The sequence below is a fragment of the Globicephala melas genome, chromosome 5 (genome assembly GCF_963455315.2).
Source record: "Globicephala melas chromosome 5, mGloMel1.2, whole genome shotgun sequence".
Taxonomy (NCBI): Eukaryota; Metazoa; Chordata; class Mammalia; order Artiodactyla; family Delphinidae; genus Globicephala; species Globicephala melas.
Window position 1 is genome coordinate 13,246,930 of NC_083318.1, and position 20,838 is coordinate 13,267,767.

Genomic DNA, 20,838 nt, shown 5'->3' on the forward strand with positions numbered 1-20,838 from the left:
ATGATCTAAGCAATTACAGTAATTAATTATAATGCCTGAGATATTGGCCCAAATTTCAAACTCTTATCCCATGCCTTAAGGAACCATAACTTCTCTTATTTTAGTTAAAGTATTTGTGGCATTTTCAGAGACTAGTGCATTGTAGGGAACACTTTGCTTTTAACTTCATAACCATACCTTTTCAGTTATATATATACCAGTGATATTGAGAATTGAAGTATATTTAGAGTAGAAATTTTCTCTTTCAGCATGAGTTAGGATATCTATTTCTATGACAGAGACAAGCAGAAAAAGGCTAATTATTGTTATAAAACAGCTTCTAATGCTGACCTTTTTGAAATAATGTTTTTCCAGGTGTCTACTGAACATTTCCATAGGTACCTCACACTCAATATCTTCAAAACTGAACTCATTATTTCACACCTAGCCCAAGTCTTTGTTTCATCCTGTATTTTCCACTTCCATGTGTTAATATCTACCCACTTGCTCAAGTAAAACTCTAGATGTCATCCTGAACTCCTCATTTTACTCACACCCCTAAATATCCAGTATTACTAATGCTACCTTCTAAATAACTCTTGAATCTGTCCATTTCCCTCCAATAGTTAGGCTATCAACATTGCTCACCTAGATTACTGCTAAAACCCCCTAATTTACTACAGTCATATTTGCTTAACTATTTTTCCTGCTGTAATCAGCAAGACTTTCTGATGCTCAAATCAATCATGTCACTTCTCTCCTTAAAATACGTCAGTGCTCCCCAGTGTACTGATGGTAAAGTCTCAACTTCCTATCAAGACATATAAGATCCTTGTATTTCCTTGTATTACCTTATACATATAAAATCCAAGCTGTATTTCTTTGTGATTCCTCTGTCATCCCCACTCCCATATCCTAGTAACACTCTGTTCCATTCATACTGAGCTTTCTTTCAGTTTCCTAAATTTATTATCCCTTCTTATTTCCTGGCCTTCACACATGGATTTGATTGTAACACTCTTCGTTACCCTGGTTTTGTCCATCTAACTTCTATTTATCTTTCATGTATCGGCTTACGAGCCTACTTCCTCTGGAGAGACAGCTCTAATCCCCTGATCCTCCATATGTGTTCCCATAGCACTGTGAATTTTTTATAGCATTTACTACCTGTATGATAAACCTCATAGCTTTTCAGTATTTCTGGTAGTTCCTAAGTTTCACTGTGGCGGAGACTGGATCTTGTTCTTCCTTGTCTCCCTAGCACCTAGCAAAGGCACTCACTTCAGTATATATAGAACGAATGAACTTTGTAATTGCCTCAGTCTTATCCTAAGATTAAAATTATATGTTGTAAGGAAAATTCACACGTTACTTTGAAACTTTGAGTTCATTCTTCAAGTAACTTAAAATAAGCTTTCTATAAATGATTTCTATAAGTAGAGCTCGGTAGCACGTTGGTTTTTGTAGTCGTAGTCTCCTGCATTTATTACACAGTTTGACGGCTACTTTAAAATGTAATCACTGAATTATCGAATTAGTTGTCAGATGAGAGCAAGTAGACGGAAACTTTGAAAAAGCGAGATACAGGATATTAGAAATGTTCTTATTGAATGGACTAGTTAAGTGATTCTGTGGAATTAACTAAAATTTGTCTAGACTAAAAGCCACCTTATGTGTGCCAGGCACTGTTCTAAGCCCTGTGAATGTAGCTTCTCTTTTAGAGCTTTCATTCCAGGGTGGGGAGAGAAATAATAAGAAGGTAAACTAACAAATAAACAAGATAATTCTGTGTATTTTAAATGGCATGAAGAAAACAAATGCGATGATGCGATAGTAACTCGGACAGGGTGGGAGCTGAAAGGGCTGGACTGTTTCTTAAAAAGTAGTCAGAAAAGGTGAGATTTAAACTGAGGCCCAAATGATAGAAAGAAATCAACTCTATGAAAAAGCCAGGAAAATATTCCAGGCAGATGAAGCAGACCCATATGATTAGAGTATAGTGAGTGAGGGGAGAGAATGCTGTCAGGTTGAGGAACTAGGCAAGAATCAGACCATGAGAATCTTGTAGGCTATTTTAAGTAAGCTGTTTGTACTTACTTGAACCAGGATATTTAAGTAAGTCTATTTTAAGTTTAAGTCCAAAGTGCAGCAGTAGGAAATCACTGGAAAATTTTAGACATTCCTAGGTCTTTAAAAGACCACTTTAGCTATTATGTGGAAAACAGACTAGAGAAGGGGCAAAAATGGAGTCAGGGAAACCAGATATTAGATTATGACAGTATTCTAGGCAATAGATGATAGTGGCTTAGAACAGAGTGTTGTGGGTGGAGATGGAGAGAAATGGGTAGTTATGAAATATATTAGGAAGGTGTAGGGTAGAACTCACGGTAAGTCAAATCTAGGGGATGAGAAAATGGAAGGAATCTAAGATGACGTCTAAGCTTTGACTCGAGCATCTGGGTAGATGGTGATGATGCCCTTTACTGGGAGGGAGGAAACTTGGGAAGGTATGGATAAGAAGTAGTTGCCATTTTGGACAAGTTGCATTTGAAGTGCTCGTTTGTGTTCCTCTACAGTCATGGCCTAAATGAGATCACTTAGGGGGAATGTGCAGAAAGGGAAAGAACGAACCTGGGCCTGTGACCAAGGGTGCTTGAATATATCTAAAGCTGGCCTGTAACCTGTGGTATTTTTAGTTAACTGAATAAGACTTGAAACCTTAGGATGAATTTCCTTTTTTAGTAGTCAGGTCTTTTGAAGCCACACACGAAGTCAAGGTCACAGTCTTTGCAATTGCTGACCATTTTGCTGCATACTCAGGATTAAATTTTTTTCAGAGAATCTTCACTTTGCCTTTTAGATCTTGATATTATATAATGCCACAGATTTGCTTTACTGACATCTCTCGTAAATGATTGGGCTTAAGGTGAGAGGCAGTGTGATTTAGTTGAGAGAACATTTTGATTAAAAGACTGGGTATGAAGCCCATTTTTTCCTTCAATCATTGCCTGACCTCAGGAACATTAAATAACTTTTCTGAGTCTTAATTTCTTTACCTATAAGATGAGAACAGTAACTACTTTGCAATATCAAAGCACTAATAAGATACAGTATTAACGTTCATGTGCAGTAGAAAACCCCCTTGGCTGATGTCCACTTCATCGTGGGCAACATGAACCAGTGAAGTTTCTGTACAGAGCATACTGACCAGGGCCCGAGACTTTCTCTGTGCCCTTACCTAGTCAGCTTAGACACTCTGCACTTGCTTTACAGTATCAGTGTGATTGTTCCCAAGCCAGGTTATGCCAGTTATACCTGTTTTAGAAATACATAATTTAATTAAATAAACCAGTGATATGTGAGTACAAAAAGAAAGTTATTGTTTCTTTTTAAACTGAATTGTATACTTTGGAGAATTTGCTGTTGAATTAAGTCTGAATAAGCAACTATAAAATAGAGGGAATACTGTAAAAATCTAGAATATTTCTGTATTTGGACTGCTTGCCAAGTGCCTTTAAATTCTTGTACCACCTTAATGAAAGCAAAAGTGGAAATGATTCTAGATGATAACGTTATGGATGTGGTTTGTGTAAGAAAGACATTCAACATTGAAACACTCCAATCAGTGTGCTCATACTTTAAAAGAAAAAATTCTTTAAGAACTTTGTATATTCCAGGCAAAAAGCTCAGACAAAATCCTTATCCTTCCTTAGGCCTCAGACCTCTTAAAAATCTGAGGAAATCTATAGACCTTCTTCCCAGACTAGGTAAACACACAAGATCTTGTATATAGTTCAGGGTATTTGTGAACGTACTACCTGAAGCCTGTCCGTGGACCACAGAGGAAGGGCTCTTGCGTTAGGTGCTCACCCTTCACCCACTTCCACCTCCAGCTGAAGAATTGGATGACTTCCCAATGTTGATTCTAATATTTTTTAATAGATACAGCATTAATTATTTTGTTTATAAATTATTTTATAAAATTTTACTTAGAATGTAGTAAATCAATTATATTTTACAAATAAATTTTAAATTATATTTTGTAGGCATGACTAGGATTTTCTATCACATACACATGAATTAATATAAGTGAACTAAAAATATTTAGGACACTGATGGGCTAAGCAATTCCCAGTAATAGAATAAGGAATTCCTTGTTCTTCTACAGTTACATTGAAATCAGTAGAAGATAATTTTACCTTAAACCTTATGATATGTAATATGTCAGAAATTATAGAGAACCTGGGTACAGTTCCATTTAAATTCTGTAATTAGTATAAAGTACTCTTTAACTGCCATAATGTCATAAAGAAACTGGAAATGTCATCTATCTCTGTACCTTCTGGCAGGCTACACTTAAATCATTCCCGATTGGTAAGGATGTTTCTGTTTTTAAAGATTTCTAGTGAAGAGGTTATATAGCTTTACTTGGCAAGTGTTTGAGTGTAATACCACTGTGAAACTTTCTGGAAGGTCTTATTTTATGTTTATCCTAAATTACTAATGACATAGGGAACTCCCAATTATATTCTCTAATAAAGAGACATTTTCTCATAGATAATACAGAGTCAGATCATCCTCCTGGGTCTTTCTGTTATCCCTGCAATGAAATATCCTGATAGAGAAATAAGGAGCTGCAAAGTACTGACAGGCAGGCTCCAGGAAGACCTCGGCGGATAGAGTTGGTGAAATCACTTTTCTCTCCACCCTTTAATACATTCTAAACTTTCATTCAGGAGTGAGATTGAAGGAAATGCTTAACTGAAAAATTCTCTTTTCTTAGGCACTTCAAATCCTTTGGAGAAAGTAGTAGACTATAAATAAATCTAAATAAATGTTTAAAAATTTTTATCTAAAGTATGTTTTGTGGTAGATTCCTCAGTAACTGTTGAGCAAATAGCGAATAAAATTTTCTAACTGCTAGGTTTCCTAAACCTGCAAATATTTATTAAATCCCTATGTGTAAAGCCCTGTGGTGTATCCTGTGGAAACTAAAAACAATCCCCTTTTTAAAAGTCTCCATTATACTTGGGGGCCTGTGAGTATGTGTGTGTGTGTATAAGTGTATATGTATATAAACACATAGATAAACCACTGATTAGAATTATAATACAGAATTGTTAAATGTCTCCTACATAAAATAAATAATGCTTTGATGCGAGAAGAGAACTGTCTGGATTAAAAGGAACTGGGAAGGAGGCATAGAAAGAAGAGGAACAAGGGTGGAATCTTAAAGAATGGGCAGGATTTTAACGGGAAATCTTCAATAGAGGGTACAGAAAGTGATACAAAATGAGCCTAAAGATGATACATATATGATTTATTGGTGAGACAGTGAGAGCCTAACTGAAGTAGAAGGCTCCTATTGGAGATAAGGTTGGAAAGATAAATTACACAAAATTTTGGAGGAATTTGAATGCAGTCTCAGGAGTTTGGACTGTTTTGTCTGGTAGCAGAGAGCCACTGGAGATTATTGCTCAAGGAAACAAATTATTAAGGTGGTACTTTAGAAAGAGAAATATGCTAGGGATGTGTTAGGGAAAACTACTCCATCAATTGAGCACTGCTGTGTGCACTGGTGGATGCTTTACATGCAGTTTTTCACTTGATGCTAAGAAGCCCGAGCAGTTGGCTACTGCAGTAAATCTAAAAATTAAGTTATAAGAACTTCAGTTGTGATGGTAACACTGAGTAGTAATGAAGAATAGGGAATTCCCTAGTTAAGGTTCTTCCCTGAAGAATAGGGAATTCAGTGCTTAAGACTTGGTGCTTTCACTGCCGTGGGCTGGGGTTCAATCCCTGGTGAGGAAACTAAGATCCTGCAAGCCGTGCAATGCAGCCAAAAAATGTATATGTATACACATACACATATAAAGGAAGTGAAAAATGGATGCAAAAAACACTGCAGAGGAAGAATCTATTTAGGGGCAAACTAGATGTTGCATTCAAGAGAAAGTGAGAAACAGGGTTGACTTTAAGGTTTTTAACCTAAGTAGTGAGGGCAGAGATGTCAGTGTAAAAACTGAGTAGCAGGATGAGAAGTAGGTTTTATCTTAGGACTTTAAAAAAAAAACAGAGAGAGAGAAAAGTAGGTTTGCAAAGGGATGCAAAATGTTTGATGTTAGTCATGTTAAATTTGAATATAGGACTGAACCTTTAGGGAAGAAATCAGAAAGATATAACTTGTCAGGTTTCCAAGTAAATGTGTAAATATTTCTATTCCTTACAGTGCCTAATACACACATTCACACATACGTTCTCTTTCACTTATTCATCTAACAAACATTTAGCATTTGCCTGCCGTGGTGCACAGACCAGGGGAGTGGTTAAGAGCACAGACTTTGGAGCCAAAGGGCCCAGTTTTTCAATTCTGACTCTCCAATTGACAAGCTGTGTGAGTCCAGGCAAGTTACTTAACTTTATTTTTAAATGCCTCTGTCTTTTAATTTTCTCATATGTGAAATTGGGGATCTCACGGGGTTATCATGAAAGCTAGAAAAGGTAGTTTACATAAAGCATCTGGAACAGTGCTGGGCACCGAGGAAGCACTGGGGGATTGTTCGCTGTTATTACCACCGTCACCAGCATCTTCACTGTCTTGATGAATAGCAGTGTTGCTTGCTGTCCAATGGGGGTGACAGCGCTTGATACACGATAGAACAGATATTTACACAGATAAAAAGTAACTTAGAGGGCTTCCCTGGTGGCGCAGTTGTTGAGACTCCGCGTGCCGATGCAGGGGACATGGGTTCGTGCCCCGGTCCGGGAAGATCCCACATGCTGCGGAGCGGCTGGGCCCGTGAGCCATGGCTGCTGAACCTGCACATCCGGAGCCTGTGCTCCGAAACGGGAGAGCCCACGACAGTGAGAGGCCCACGTACTGCAAAAAAAAAAAAAAAAAAAAGTAACTTAGAGTTAATAATTTGTATCTTTGTGATCTTAAATTTTGTGGGAAATTATTACTATCTAATAGGAATTATTAGGAATTATTACTATTATTCAGATAAATTGTCATGGGTAAATGAATAGCTTAGGCATCAAATTATGCAGTAGGTGTTTTGTGAAAAGGTTTTGTATAAACTGAGTTTTAGCTAACTTTATAAATACAATCATTGTATCATCTTCCTCTCCATAGTATTCAGAGGTTATTTCTCATCAGCACTAATGTGCATAACTTTTACCTTTAATTACATTCGGCCTAGAAGACTGGCCACGTTAGTCACTTTGCTTTTCTTTGTTATGTCATGTTGAGGAGCAGCAGTAACTTAAACTACACAAGATACTTTAAAGGAAGCATAGTCATTTATCCCGCATTATTATTACCACCAAAATAGCTGAGGTCAAACATTAGAGTTTGTCTGTCGCGCCATCAGTGATAGATACTCAAGCTTCTCATACTCAGTGACATGTATAGATGAAGCCACTGAGTAGGAATAAGTCGTTTCGCCTTAGTCTGTAAGTTCTGTTGTGGCAACATCCGTGTGTTTACCACCGCATGCCTTGCACTTGGCCATAAAGAATATTCGGTAGATATTTCTGGAATTGATTTGTGGACATTATTTTTTGTCCTCTTCTACGTATTTATAACAAACTGCTTGCTGATTTTAACAGCTATCCACTCAAATATAGGACACTAGAGGGACTTACCAGGTTTTTAGGTTCACTTGGAAAAAATTCAAGGCTCATAATTGGAAGTGTTAATCTATCGATTTACTTTAGAAGCAGAAGTAAGGTCAAAGGATAAAAACCAATCCTGAATTAACTATTTTAATACTCAGAAATTGATTTGATCTTGTTTAAAGTTATTTTAAAGACTACATTGTATCTGCTTCTAACCTGGGACCCTGGAAATTATCTTTAGCCAAAAGCAATATAATGCTTATATGTTGAACAACAACAACAACAAAGACAACATTTCTGTCTTCTGTGCATAAGATTATTCCAGCTAATAAAGCATAAAAGATAATGAATGCATAAAATAAGGCAAATATACAATCAACCAAAACATAAATTTTAATCCTGAATGTACTACATTGAAATGATGTTGAGTGATTGACATTACCTTAAATTTCCGAGAGTTGAGCCCTGCTAAGAAGCACCATATATGAATCTTAAAAATAACAAACACTGTATCTGTTTCATATGAATACACTTTCATTTTAATGCCAAGTACTACCTCAAGATACTGATATTAACGAGACTTTGGCACTTTTAAAATATGTGTATGTGAGTTTTTTGCTTTTTCTATTGTGGTAAAATAAACATAATATAAAATGTACAATTTTAACCATTATTTAAATTGTGATAAAAAATTTACAGTCTTAATCATTTTTTTTGACATCTTTATTGGACTATAACTGCTTTACAATGGTGTGTTAGTTTCTGCTTTACAACAAAGTGAATCAGCTATACATATACATATATCACCATATTCCCTCCCTCTTGCGTCTCCCTCCCACCCTCCCTATCCCTCCCATCTAGGTGGTCAAAAAGCACCGAGCTGATCTCCCTGTGCTATGCGGCTTCTTCCCACTAGCTATCTATTTTACATTTGGTAGTGTGTATATGTCCATGCTACTCTCTCACTTCGTCCCAGCTTACCCTTCCCCTTCCCCGTGTCCTCAAGTCCATTATCTACGTCTGCCTCTTTATTCCTGTCCCTCCCCTAGGTTCATCAGAACAATATTTCTTTTAGATTCCATATATACGTGTTAGCATACGGTATTTGTTTTTCTGACTTACTTCACTCTGTAGGACAGACTCTAGGTCCATCCCCCTCACTACAAATAACTCAATTTGGTTTCTTTTTATGGCTGAGTAATGTTCCATTGTATATATGTGCCACATCTTCATTGTCCATTCATCTGTCGATGGACACTTAGGTTGCTTCCATGCCCTGGCTGTTGTAAATAGTGCTGCAATGAACATTGTGGTACATGACTCTTTTTGAATTATGGTTTTCTCAGGGTATATGCCCAGTAGTGGGATTGCTGGATCATATGGTAGTTCTATTTTTAGTTTTTTAAGGAACCTCCATACTGTTCTCCATAGTGGCTGTATCCATTTACATTCCCACCAACACTGCAAGAGGGATGCCTTTTCTCCACACCCTCTCCAGCATTTATTGTTTGTAGATTTTTTGATGATGGCCATTCTGACCAGTGTGAGGCGATACCTCATTGTAGTTTTGATTTGCATTTCTCTAATGATTAGTGATGTTGACCATCCTTTCATGTATTTGTTGGCGATCTGTATATCTTCTTTGGAAAAATGTCTATTTAGGTCTTCTGCCCATTTTTGGATTGGGTTGTTTGTTTTTTTGATACTGAGCTGTGTGAGCTGCTTGTGTAATTTGGAGACTGATCCTTTGTCAGTTGCTTCATTTGCAAATATTTTCTCCCATTCTGAGGGTTGTCTTTTCGTCTTGTTTATGGCTTCTTTTGCTGTGCAAAACCTTTTAAGTTTCATTAGGTCCCATTTGTTTATTTTTGTTTTTATGTCCACTTCTCTAGGAGGTGGGTCAGAAAGCATCTTGCTGTGATTTATGTCACACAGTGTTCTGCTTATGTTTTCCTCTAATAGTTTTACAGTGTCTGGGCTTACATTTACGTCTTTAATCCATTTTGAGTTTATTTTTATGTATGGTGTTAGGGAGTGTTCTAATTTCATTCTTTCACATGTAGCTGTCCAGTTTGCCCAACACCACTTACTGAAGAGGCTGTCTTTTCTTGCCTCCTTTATCAAAGATAAGGTGACTTTCTGTGCATGGGTTTATCTCAGGGCTTTCTATCCTGTTCCTTTGATCTTATTTCTGTTTTTGTGCCAGTACCATACTATCTTGATTACTCTAGCTTTGTAGTATAGTCGAAAGTCAGGGAGCCTGATTCCTACAGCTATGTTTGTCTTTCTCAAGAATTCTTTGGCTATTTGGGGTCTTTTGTGTTTCTGTAAAATTTGTGAAATTTTTTTTTCTAGTTCTGTGAAAAATGCCATTGGTAGTTTGATAGGGATTGCATTGAATCTGTAGATTGCTTTGGTTAATAGAGTCATTCTCACAATGTTGATTCTTCCAATCCAAGAACATGATACATTTCTCCATCTGTTTGTATCATCTTTAACTTCTTTCGTCAGTGTCTTATAGTTTTCTGCATACAGGTGTTTTGTCTCCTTAGATAGGTTTATTCCCAGGTATTTTATTCTTTTAGTTGCAGTGGTAAATGGGAGTGTTTCCTTAATTTCTCTTTCAGATTTTTCATCGTTAGTGTATAGGAATGCAAGAGATTTCTGTGCATTAATTTTGTATCCTGCTACTTTAACAGATTCATTGATTAGCTCTAGTAGTTTTTTGGTAGCATCTTTAGGATTCTCTATGTATAGGATCATGTCATCTGCCGTGACAGTTTTACTTCTTTTCCCATTTGGATTCCTTTCATTGCTTTTTCTTCTCTGATTGCTGTGGCTAAAACTTCCAAAACTATGTTGAATAATAGTGGTGAGAGTAGGCAACCTTGTCTGGTTCCTGATCTTAGTGGAAATGGTTTCCATTTTTCACCGCTGAGAAGGATGTTGGCTGTGGGTTTGTTATATATGGCCTTTATTATGTTGAGATAAGTTCCCTCTTTGCCTACTTTCTGGAGAGTTTTTATCATAAATGGGTGTTGAATTTTGTCGAAAGCTTTTTCTGCATCTATTGAGATTTTAGTATGGTTTTTATCCTTCAGTTTGTTAATATGGTGTATCACATTGATTGATTTGCGTATATTGAAGAATCCTTGCATTCCTGGGTAAACCCCACTTGATCATGGTGTATGATCATTTTAATGTGCTGTTGGATTCTGTTTGCTAGTGTTTTGTTGAGGATTTTTGTATCTGCGTTCATCAGTGATATTGGTAGTAATTTGCTTTTTAGGTGACATTTTTGTCTGGTTTTGGTATCAGGGTGATGGTGGCTTCGTGGAATGAGTTGGGGAGTGTTCCTCCCTCTACTATATTTTGGAAGAGTTTGAGAAGGATAGGTGTTAGTTCTTCTCTAAGTTTTTGACAGAATTCGCCTGTGAAGCCATCTGATCCTGGGCTTTTGTTTGTTGGAAGATTTTTAATCACAGTTTCAATTTCAGTGCTTGTGATTGTTCTGTTTATATTTTCTCTTTCTTCCTGCTTCAGTCTTGGAAGGTTGTGTTTTTCTAAGAATTTGTCCATTTCTTCTAAGTTGTCCATTTTATTGGCATAGAGTTGCTTGTAGTAATCTCTCATGATCCTTTGTATTTCTTCAGTGTCAGTTGTTACTTCTTTTTCATTTCTAATTCTGTTGATTTGAGTCTTCTCCGTTTTTTTCTTGACGAGTCTTGCTAATGGTTTATCAATTTTGTTTATCGTTTCAAAGAACCAGCTTTTAGTTTTATTGATCTTTGTTATGGTTTCCTTCATTTCTTTTTCATTTATTTCTATTGTGATCTTTATGATTTCCTTCCTTCTGCTAACTTTGGTGGTTTTTTGTTCTTTCTCTAATTGCTTCAGGTGTAAGGTTAGGTGTTTTTTTTGAGATTTTTCTTGTTTCTTGAGGTAGGAATGTATTGCTATAAACTTCCCTCTTAGAACTGATTTGCTGCATCCCATAGGTTTTGGGTCATTGTGTTTTCATTGTCATTTGTTTCTAGGTACTTTTTGATTTCCTCTTTGATTTCTTCAGTGATCTCTTGGTTATTTAGTAGCATATTGTTTAGCCTCCATATATTTGTATTTTTTACAGTTTTTTTCCTGTAATTGATATTTACTCTCATAGCATTGTGGTCGGAAAACATACTTGATACAATTTCAGTTTTCTTCAATTTACCAAGGCTTGATTTGTGACCCAAGATATGATCTATCCTGAAGAATGGTCCGTGAGAACTTGAGAAGAAAGTGTGTTCTGTTGGTTTTGGGTGGAATGTCCTATAAATATCAATTAAGTCCATCTTTTTTTTTTTTTTTGGTTTTTTTTTTTTTTTTTTTTTTGCGGTACGCGGGCCACTCACTCTTGTGGCCTTTCCCGTTGCGGAGCACAGGCTCCGGACGCGCAGGCTTAGTGGCCATGGCTCACGGGCCCAGCCACTCCGCGGCATGTGGGATCCTCCCAGACCGGGGCACGAACCCGCGTCCCCTGCATCGGCAGGCGGACTCTCAACCACTGCGCCACCAGGGAAGCCCAAGTCCATCTTTTTTAATGTGTCATTTAAAGCTTTTGTTTCCTTATTGATTTTCATTTTCGTTGTTCATTCCATTGGTGAATGTGAGGTGTTAAAGTCCCTTACTATTATTGTGCTACTGTCGATTTCCCCTTTTATGGCTGCTAGCATTTGCCTTATGTATTAGGGTGCTCCTGTGTTGGGTGCATGAATATTTACAATTGTTATATCTTCTTCTTGGATTGATCCCTTAATCATTATATAGGGTCCTTCTTTTTCTCTTGTTATAGTCTTTATTTTAAAGTCTAGTTTTATCTGATATGAGAATTGCTACTCCAGCTTTCTTTTGATTTCCATTTGCATGGAATATCTTTTTCCGTACCCTACTTTCAGTCTGTATGTGTCCCAAGGCCTGAAGTGGGTCCCTTGTAGACAGCATATATATGGGTCTTGTTTTAGAATCCTTTCGGACAGTCTGTGTCTTTTGATTGGAGCATTTAATCCATTTACATTTAAGGTAGTTCTCGATATGTATGTTCCCATTACCATTTTCTTAATTGTTTTGAGTTTGTTATTGTAGGTCTTTCCTTGTCTTGTTTTTCCTGCCTAGAGAAGTTCCTTTAGCATTTGTTGTAAAGCTGGTTTGGTGGTGCTGAACTCTCTTAACTTTTGCTTGTCTGTAAAGGTTTTAATTTCTCCGTCAAATCTGAATGTGATCCTTGCTGGGTAGAGTAATCTTGGTTGTAGGTTTTTCCCTTTTATCACTTTAAATATGTCCTGCCACTCCCTTCTGGCTTGCAGAGTTTCTGGTGAAAGATCAGCTGTTAACCTTACAGAGATTCCCTTGTATGTTATTTGTTGCTTTTCCCTTGCTTCTTTTAGTATTTTTCTTTGTATTTAATTTTTGATAGTTTGATTGTTATGTGTCTTCTTGTGTTTCTCCTTGGATTTATCCTGTATGGGACTCTCTGCACTTCCTGGACTTGATTGACTCCTTTCCCATGTTAGGGAAGTTTTCAACTATAATCTCTTCAAATATTTTCTCAGTCCCTTTCTTTTTCTCTTCTTCTTCTGGGACTCCTATAATTCGAATGTTGTTGCATTTATTGTTTTCCCAGAGGTCTCTGGGACTGTCCTCAATTCTTTTCATTCTTTATTCTGTACTCCAGTTGCTATTTCCAGTATTTTGTCTCACCTGTCACTTATCTGTTCTTCTGCCTCAGTCATTCTACTATTGAACCTTCTAGAGAATTTTTAATTTAATTTATTGTGTTGTTCATCATTGTTTGTTTGCTCTTTAGTTCTTATAGGTCCCTGTTAAGCGTTTTTTATATTTTCTCCGTTCCATTTCCAAGATTTTGGATCATCTTCACCATCATTACTCTGAATTCTTTTGCAGGTAGACTGCTTATTTTCTCTTCATTTGTTTCGTCTGGTGGGTTTTTACCTTGCTCCTTTATCTGCTGCATATTTCTCTGTCTTCTCATTTTGCTTAACTACTGTGTTTGCCGTCTTCTTTTCGCAGGCTGCAGGTTCGTAGTTCCTGTTGTTTTTAGTGTCTGCCCCCAGTGGTTAAGGTTGGTTCAGTGGGTTGTGTAGGCTTCCTGGTGGAGGGGACTGGTGCCTGTTTTCCCGTGGGTGGGGCTAGATCTTGTCTTTCTGGTGGGCAGGGCTGCGTCTGGTGGTGTGTTTTGGGTGTCTGTGAACTTATTATGATTTTAGTCAGCCTCTCTGACAATGGGTGCGGTTGTGTTCCTGTCTTGCTAGTTGATTGGCATGTGGCGTCCAGCACTGGAGCTTGCTGGTCGTTGGGTGGAGCTGGGTCTTAGCGTTGAGACAGAGATCTCTCGGAGAGCTCTTGCAGATTGATATTACGTGGGGCCAGGAGGTCTCTGGTGGTCCAGTGTCCTGAACTCAGCTCTCCCACCTCAGAAGCTCAGGCCTCACACTAGGCCAGAGCACCAATACCCTGTCAGCCGCACGGCTGCCACGGAAACAAATCTTCTCTCAAGAGCCAACTCTTTTTGACAGATTTGTCAGTTCTCTAGATGAATTCATTTGTGATCTCCTGACGTTACCGAGCGTGCTTGGTTTTGCCTGACAGGTAGCAACCAGATCACTGAGTTTTCGAGGTTTGCAACAAACAGAGGGCTTATTCAGTAAGCAGCCAAGCGACAGGATAACCAGTCTCATATTTGCCTCCCTGAAGACAGGGGCTCAAGCTATTTTGGGAATAAAGAATAAAAAAGTACAGCAGTCTGAGGTGTGGTGAGTGTGAGGCACGCAGGGATTGGAAAAAGGTGCAGAAGTTGTCCTTCTGCACAGGCGTAACTAAGCTCGAGTGGTGTATTCTTGAGGGGTCCTCAATGCCCTCTTGCTGCAAATGCAAAACAGGCTTCCCAGGGGTAGAATACTTTGGTCCTTGCCAGCCAAGAGATGGCTTTTTATCATGCAGAATATTTCTCTGTTGTTATTATTATTGCTGTCTTCTTTTTCGTTTAGCAGTTCGTTACAGGTTATGATAAAAGATACACATGAACATCAAATGGACGAGATGCATAGGGCCAGGCATGGGAGAGGGGTACGGAGCATCTTTACCCTCTCCAGGCCCAAAACTCTGCCCAAATTTCCACGTGTTCACCCACCTGGAAGTTTTCCATTCATTTTAAGTGAACAGTTCAATAGTGCTAAGTATTTTCACACTATTGTACAACCAATGTCCAGAATACATATGTGTTTTATAAAGAAATGAGTCGTTTCAGATATGGTCTATTAAGAAGCAACTTTTATTTTGCACACAAGATATTTTTGTTCAAAACATGAACATGTATCTCACTAATAAAGATTCGATTTTGTTAAATTTTTGAACAGTTATATTAATGGCTTTTTCTTCCGTTCTTTTTTTTTTTCTTCCCTGTCTCTTGATTAATAGGAGTGAGCTGAATCGACAGAAACTTCATACCCAAGAGCTGCTTTCTCAGCTGGAAATGGCAAATGAAAAGGTAGTTGAGGTAAGATAATGACCCTCCTGGGAAGTGCTTTCTGCTGCAGGTTGATACACATGTTATAGAATTTTACCTGAGCCAAGTCCAAATTAATTCTCAACTTGGAAATACCATATGGATGTGAGTATTTCTTGTAGAAATCATACATAACCCTAAAAGTGCACACTTAATATAATATGAATAAAAGCTTTGAAAGCTAGTGATTCATCACATTTAAATGACAAAGATAGAGCTCTTATTTCAGTTGCACCAGTATACCTTGTGCTTTTTCAGAATTGTTAGGATCCCCTTTATTTCTGTGCATGTCTGAGACTTCTTTTTAACCCAATTCCTCTAATTTTTTTTTAACATCTTTATTGGAGTATAATTGCTTTACATTTTTGTGTTAGTTTCTGCTGTATAACAGACTGAATCAGCTATACATATACATATATCCCCATATCCCCTCCCTCTTGCGTCTCCCTCCCACCCTCCTATCCCACCCATCTAGGTGGTCACAAAGCACTGAGCTGGTCTCCCTGTGCTGTGCGGCTGCTTCCTACTTGCTATCTATTTTACATTTGGTAGTGTGTATCTGTCAGTGCCACTCTCTCATTTCGTCCCAGCTTACCCTTCCCCCTCCCCATATCCTCAACTCCATTCTCTTCATCTGTGTCTTTATTCCTGTCCCTCCCCTAAGTTCATCAGAACCAGTTTTTGTTTTAGAATCCATATATATGTGTTAGCATACGGTATTTGTTTTTCTCTTTCTGATTTACCTCACTCTGTATGACAGACTCTAAATTCATCCACCTCACTACAAATAATGCAATTTGGTTTCTTTTTATGGCTGAGTAATATTCCATTGTATATATGTGCCACATCATCTTTATCCATTCATCTATCGATGGACAGTTAGGTTGCTTCCATGTCCTAGCTGTTTTAAATAGTGCTGCCATGAACATTGTGGTACATGACTCTTTTTGAAGTATGGTTTTCTCAGGGTATATGCCCAGGAGTGGGATTGCTGGGTCATATGATAGTTCTATTTTTAGTTTTTTAAGGAACCTCCATACTGTTCTGCATAGTGGCTGTATCAATTTACATTCCCACCAACAGTGCAAGAGGGTTCCCTTTTCTCCACACCCTCTCCAGCATTTATTGTTTGTAGATTTTTTGATGATGGCCATACTGACTGGTGTGAGATATCTCATTGTAGTTTTGATTTGCATTTCTCTAATGATTAGTGATGTTGACCATCCTTTCATGTATTTGTTGGCGATCTGTATATCTTCTTTGGAAAAATGTCTATTTAGGTTTTCTGCCCATTTTTGGATTGGGTTGTTTATTTTTTTGATACTGAGCTGCGTGAGCTGTTTGTGTATTTTGGAGACTGATCCTTTGTCAGTTGCTTCATTTGCAAATATTTTCTCCCATTCTGAGGGTTGTTTTTTCATCTTGTTTATGGCTTCCTTTGCTGTGCAAAAGCTTTTAAGTTTCATTAGGTCCCGTTTGTTTATTTTTGTTTTTATGTCCACTTCTCTAGGAGGTGGGTCAGAAAGCATCTTGCTGTGATTTGTGTCACACAGTGTTCTGCTTATGTTTTCCTCTAATAGTTTTACAGTGTCTGGGCTTACATTTACGTCTTTAATCCATTTTGAGTTTATTTTTATGTATGGTGTTAGGGAGTGTTCTAATTTCATTCTTTTACATGTAGCTGTCCAGTTTGCCCAGCACCACTTACTGAAGAGGCTGTCTTTTCTTGCCTCCTTTATCAAAGACAGGTGACCATCTGTGCATGGGTTTATCTCAGGGCTTTCTATCCTGTTCCATTGATCTATATTTCTGTTTTCTGTGCCGGTACCATACTGTCTTGATTACTGTAGATTTGTAGTATAGTCTACTATAGTCTATAATATAGTCTGTAGTATAGTCTATAGTCAGCGTGATTCCTCCAGCTCCGTTTGTCTTTCTCAAGATTGCTTTGCCTATTTGGGGTCTTTTGTGTTTCCATAGAATTTGTGAAATTTTTTGTTCTAATTCTGTGAAAAATGCCATTGGTAGTTTGATAAGGATTGCATTCAATCAGTAGATTGCTTTGGATAGTACAGTCATTTTCACAATGTTGATTCTTCCAATCCAAGAACATGGTATATCTCTCTATCTGTTTGTATCATCTTTAATTTCTTTCATCAGTGTCTTATAGTTTTCTGCATACAGGTGTTTTGTCTCCTTAGATAGGTTTATTCCTAGGTATTTTATTCTTTTTGTTGCAGTGGTAAATGGGAGTGTTTCCTTATTTCTCCTTCAGATTTTTCCTCATTAGTGTATAGGAATGCAAGAGATTTCTGTGCATTAATTTTGTATCCTGCTACTTTAACAGATTCATTGAGTAGCTCTAGTAGTTTTCTGGTAGCATCTTTAGGATTCTCTATGTATAGGATCCTGTCATCTGCAAACAGTGACAGTTTTACTTCTTCTCCAATTTGGATTCCTTTTATTGCTTTTTCTTATCTGATTGCTATGGCTAAAACTTCCAAAACTGTGTTGAATAATAGTGGTGAGAGTGAGCAACCTTGTCTTGTTCCTGATCTTAGTGGAAATGGTTTCCATTTTTCACCACTGAGAAGGATGTTGGCTGTGGGTTTGTTATATATGGCCTTTATTATGTTGAGATAAGTTCCCTCTATGCCTACTTTCTGGAGAGTTTTTATCATAAATGGGTGTTGAATTGTCTCAAAAGCTTTTTCTGCATCTATTGAGATTTTAGTATTGTTTTTATCCTTCTGTTTGTTAATGTGGTTTATCACATTGAATGATTTGTGTATATTGAAGAATCCTTTCATTTATGGGATAAACCCCACTTGATCATGGTGTATGATCCTTTCAATGCGCTGTTGGATTTTGTTTGCTAGTATTTTGTTGAGGATTTTTGTATCTGTGTTCATCAGTGCTACTGGCCTATAGTTTTCTTTTTTTGTGACATCTTTCTCTGGTTTTGGTATCAGGGTGATGCTGGCCTCGTGGAATGAGTTTGGGGGTGTTCCTCCCTCTGCTATATTTTGGAAGAGTTTGAGAAGGACAGGTGTTAGCTCTTTTCTAAGTGTTTGACAGAATTTGCCTGTGAAGCCATCTGATCCTGGGCTTTTGTTTGTTGGAAGATTTTTAATCACAGTTTCAATTTCAGTGCTTGTGATTGTTGTTTATATTTTCTCTTTCTTCCTGCTTCAGTCTTGGAAGGTTGTGTTTTTCTAAGAATTTGTCCATTTCTTCCAGGTTGTCCATTTTATTGGCATAGAGTTGCTTGTAGTAATCTCTCATGATCCTTTGTATTTCTTCAGTGTCAGTTGTTACTTCTCCTTTTTCATTTCTAATTCTGTTGATTTGAGTCTTCTCCTTTTTTTTCTTTATGAGTGTGGCTAATGGTTTATCAATTTTTTTTTTCTTCTCAAAGAAACAGCTTTTAGTTTTATTGATCTTTGCTATGGTTTCCTTCATTTCTTTTTCATTTATTTCTATTGTGATCTTTATGATTTCCTTCCTTCTGCTAAGTTTGGGGGGTTTCTTATTCTTCTTTCTCTAATTGCTTTAGGTGTAAGGTTAGGTTGGTTTTTTGATATTTCTTTTGTTTCTTGAGGTGGGATTGTGCTGCTATAAGCTTCCCTCTTAGGACTGCTTTTGCTGCATCCCATAGGTTTGGGGTCATCATGTTTTCATTGTCATTTGTTTCTAGATATTTTTTGATTTCCTCTTTGATTTTTTTCAGTGATCTCTTGGTTATTTAGTAGCGTATTGTTTAGCCTCCATATGTTTGTATTTTTTGCAGTTTTCTTCCTGAGATTGATATTTAGTGTTATAGCATTGTGGTTGGAAAAGATACTTGATACGATTTCAATTTTCTTCAATTTACCAAGGCTTGATTTGTGACCCAGGATATGGTCTATCCTGGAGAATGGTCCATGAGCACTTGAGAAGAAAGTGTGTTCTGTTGGTTTTGGATGGAATGTCCTATAAATATTAATTAAGTCCATCTTTTTTAATGTGTCATTTAAAGCTTTTGTTTCCTTATTGATTTTCATTTTCCTTGTTCATTCCATTGGTGAATGTGAGGTGTTAAAGTCCCCTACTATTATTTTGCTACTGTTGATTTCCCCTTTTATGGCTGTTAGCATTTGCCTTATGTATTGGAGTGCTCCTATGTTGGGTGCATAAATATTTCCAAATGTTATATCTTCTTCTTGGATTGATCCCTTAATCATATGTAGGGTCCTTCTTTTTCTCTTGTTATAGTCTTTATTTTAAAGTCTTGTTTTGTCTGATATGAGAATTGCTACTCCAGCTTTCTTTTGATTTCCATTTGCATGGAATATCTTTTTCTGTCCCCTCACTTTCAGTCTGTATGTGTCCCTAGGTCTGAAGTGGGTTTCTTGTAGACAGCATATATATGGGTCTTGTTTTAGTATCCTTTTGGGCAGTCTGTGTCTTTTGATTGGAGTATTTAATCCATTTACATTTAAGGTAGTCCTCAGTATCGATGTTCCTATTACCATTTTCTTAACTGTTTTGGGTTTGTTATTGTAGGTCTTTTCCTTGTCTTGTTTTTCCTGCCTAGAGAAGTTCCTTTAACATTTGTTGTAAAGCTTGTTTAGTGGTGCTGAATTCTCTTAGCTTTTTCTTGTCCGTAATGTTTTCAATTTCTCCATCAAATCTGAATGAGATCCTTGCTGGGTTGAGTAATCTTGGATGTAGGTTTTTCTCTTTCATAACTTTAAATATGTCCTGCCACTCCCTTCTGGCTTGCAGAGTTTCTGCTGAACGATCAGGTGTTAAGGTTATAGCGTTTCCCTTGTATGTTATTTGTTGCTTTTCCTTTGCTTCTTTAATATTTGTTCTTTATATTTAATTTTTGATAGTTTGATTAATATGTGTCTTGTTGTGTTTCTTCATGGATTTATCCTGTTTGGGACTCTCTGCACTTCCTGGACTTTATTGACTGTTTCCTTTCCCATATTTGGGAAGTTTTGAACTATAATCTCTTGAAATATTTTCTCAGTCCTTTTTCTTTTCTCTCTTCTTCTTCTGGGAGCCCTATAAATCAAATGTTGTTTCATTTAATGTTGTCCCAGAGGTCTCTGAGTCTGTCCTCAATTCTTTGCATTCTTTTTTGTTTATTCTGCTCTACAGTAGTTATTTCCTCTCTTTTATCTTTCAGGTCACTAATCTGTCCTTCTGCCTCAGTTATTCTGCTATTGATTCCTTCTAGAGAATTTTTAATTTCATTTATTGTGTTGTTCATCATTGTTTTTTGCTCTTTAGTTCTTCTAGGTCCTTGTTAAATGTTTCCTGTATTTTCTTCATTCTATTTCCAAGATTTTAGATCATCTTCACTATCATTACTCTGAATTCTTTATCAGGTAGACTGCCTATTTCCTCTTCATTTGTTTGGTCTGGTGGGTTTTTACCTTGCTCCTTCATCTGCTGCATATTTCTCTGTCTTCTCATTTTGCTTAACTTACTGTTTGGGGTCTCTTTTTTGCCGGCTGCAGGTTCGTAGTTCCCGTTATTTTTGGTGTATGGCCCCAGTGGTTAAGGTTGGTTCAGTGGGTTGTGTAGGCTTCCTGGTGGAGGGGACTGGTGCCTGTTTTCCCGTGGGTGGGGCTGGATCTTGTCTTTCTGGTGGGCAAGGCCTCGTCCAGTGGTGTGTTTTGGTG

The 20,838-nt window shown here is 37.4% G+C and overlaps 1 protein-coding gene across 1 annotated transcript in view; it reads left to right on the forward strand.

Moving 5' to 3' along the window:
• Positions 1-20,838, forward strand: part of SCLT1 (sodium channel and clathrin linker 1) — a 259,470-nt gene that overhangs the window by 231,324 nt on the left and 7,308 nt on the right. Inside the window, exon 19 of the mRNA XM_030863846.2 lies at positions 15,076-15,154. Coding sequence (XP_030719706.1) covers positions 15,076-15,154 — 79 coding nt within the window. The remainder of the gene's footprint in view (positions 1-15,075; positions 15,155-20,838) is intronic.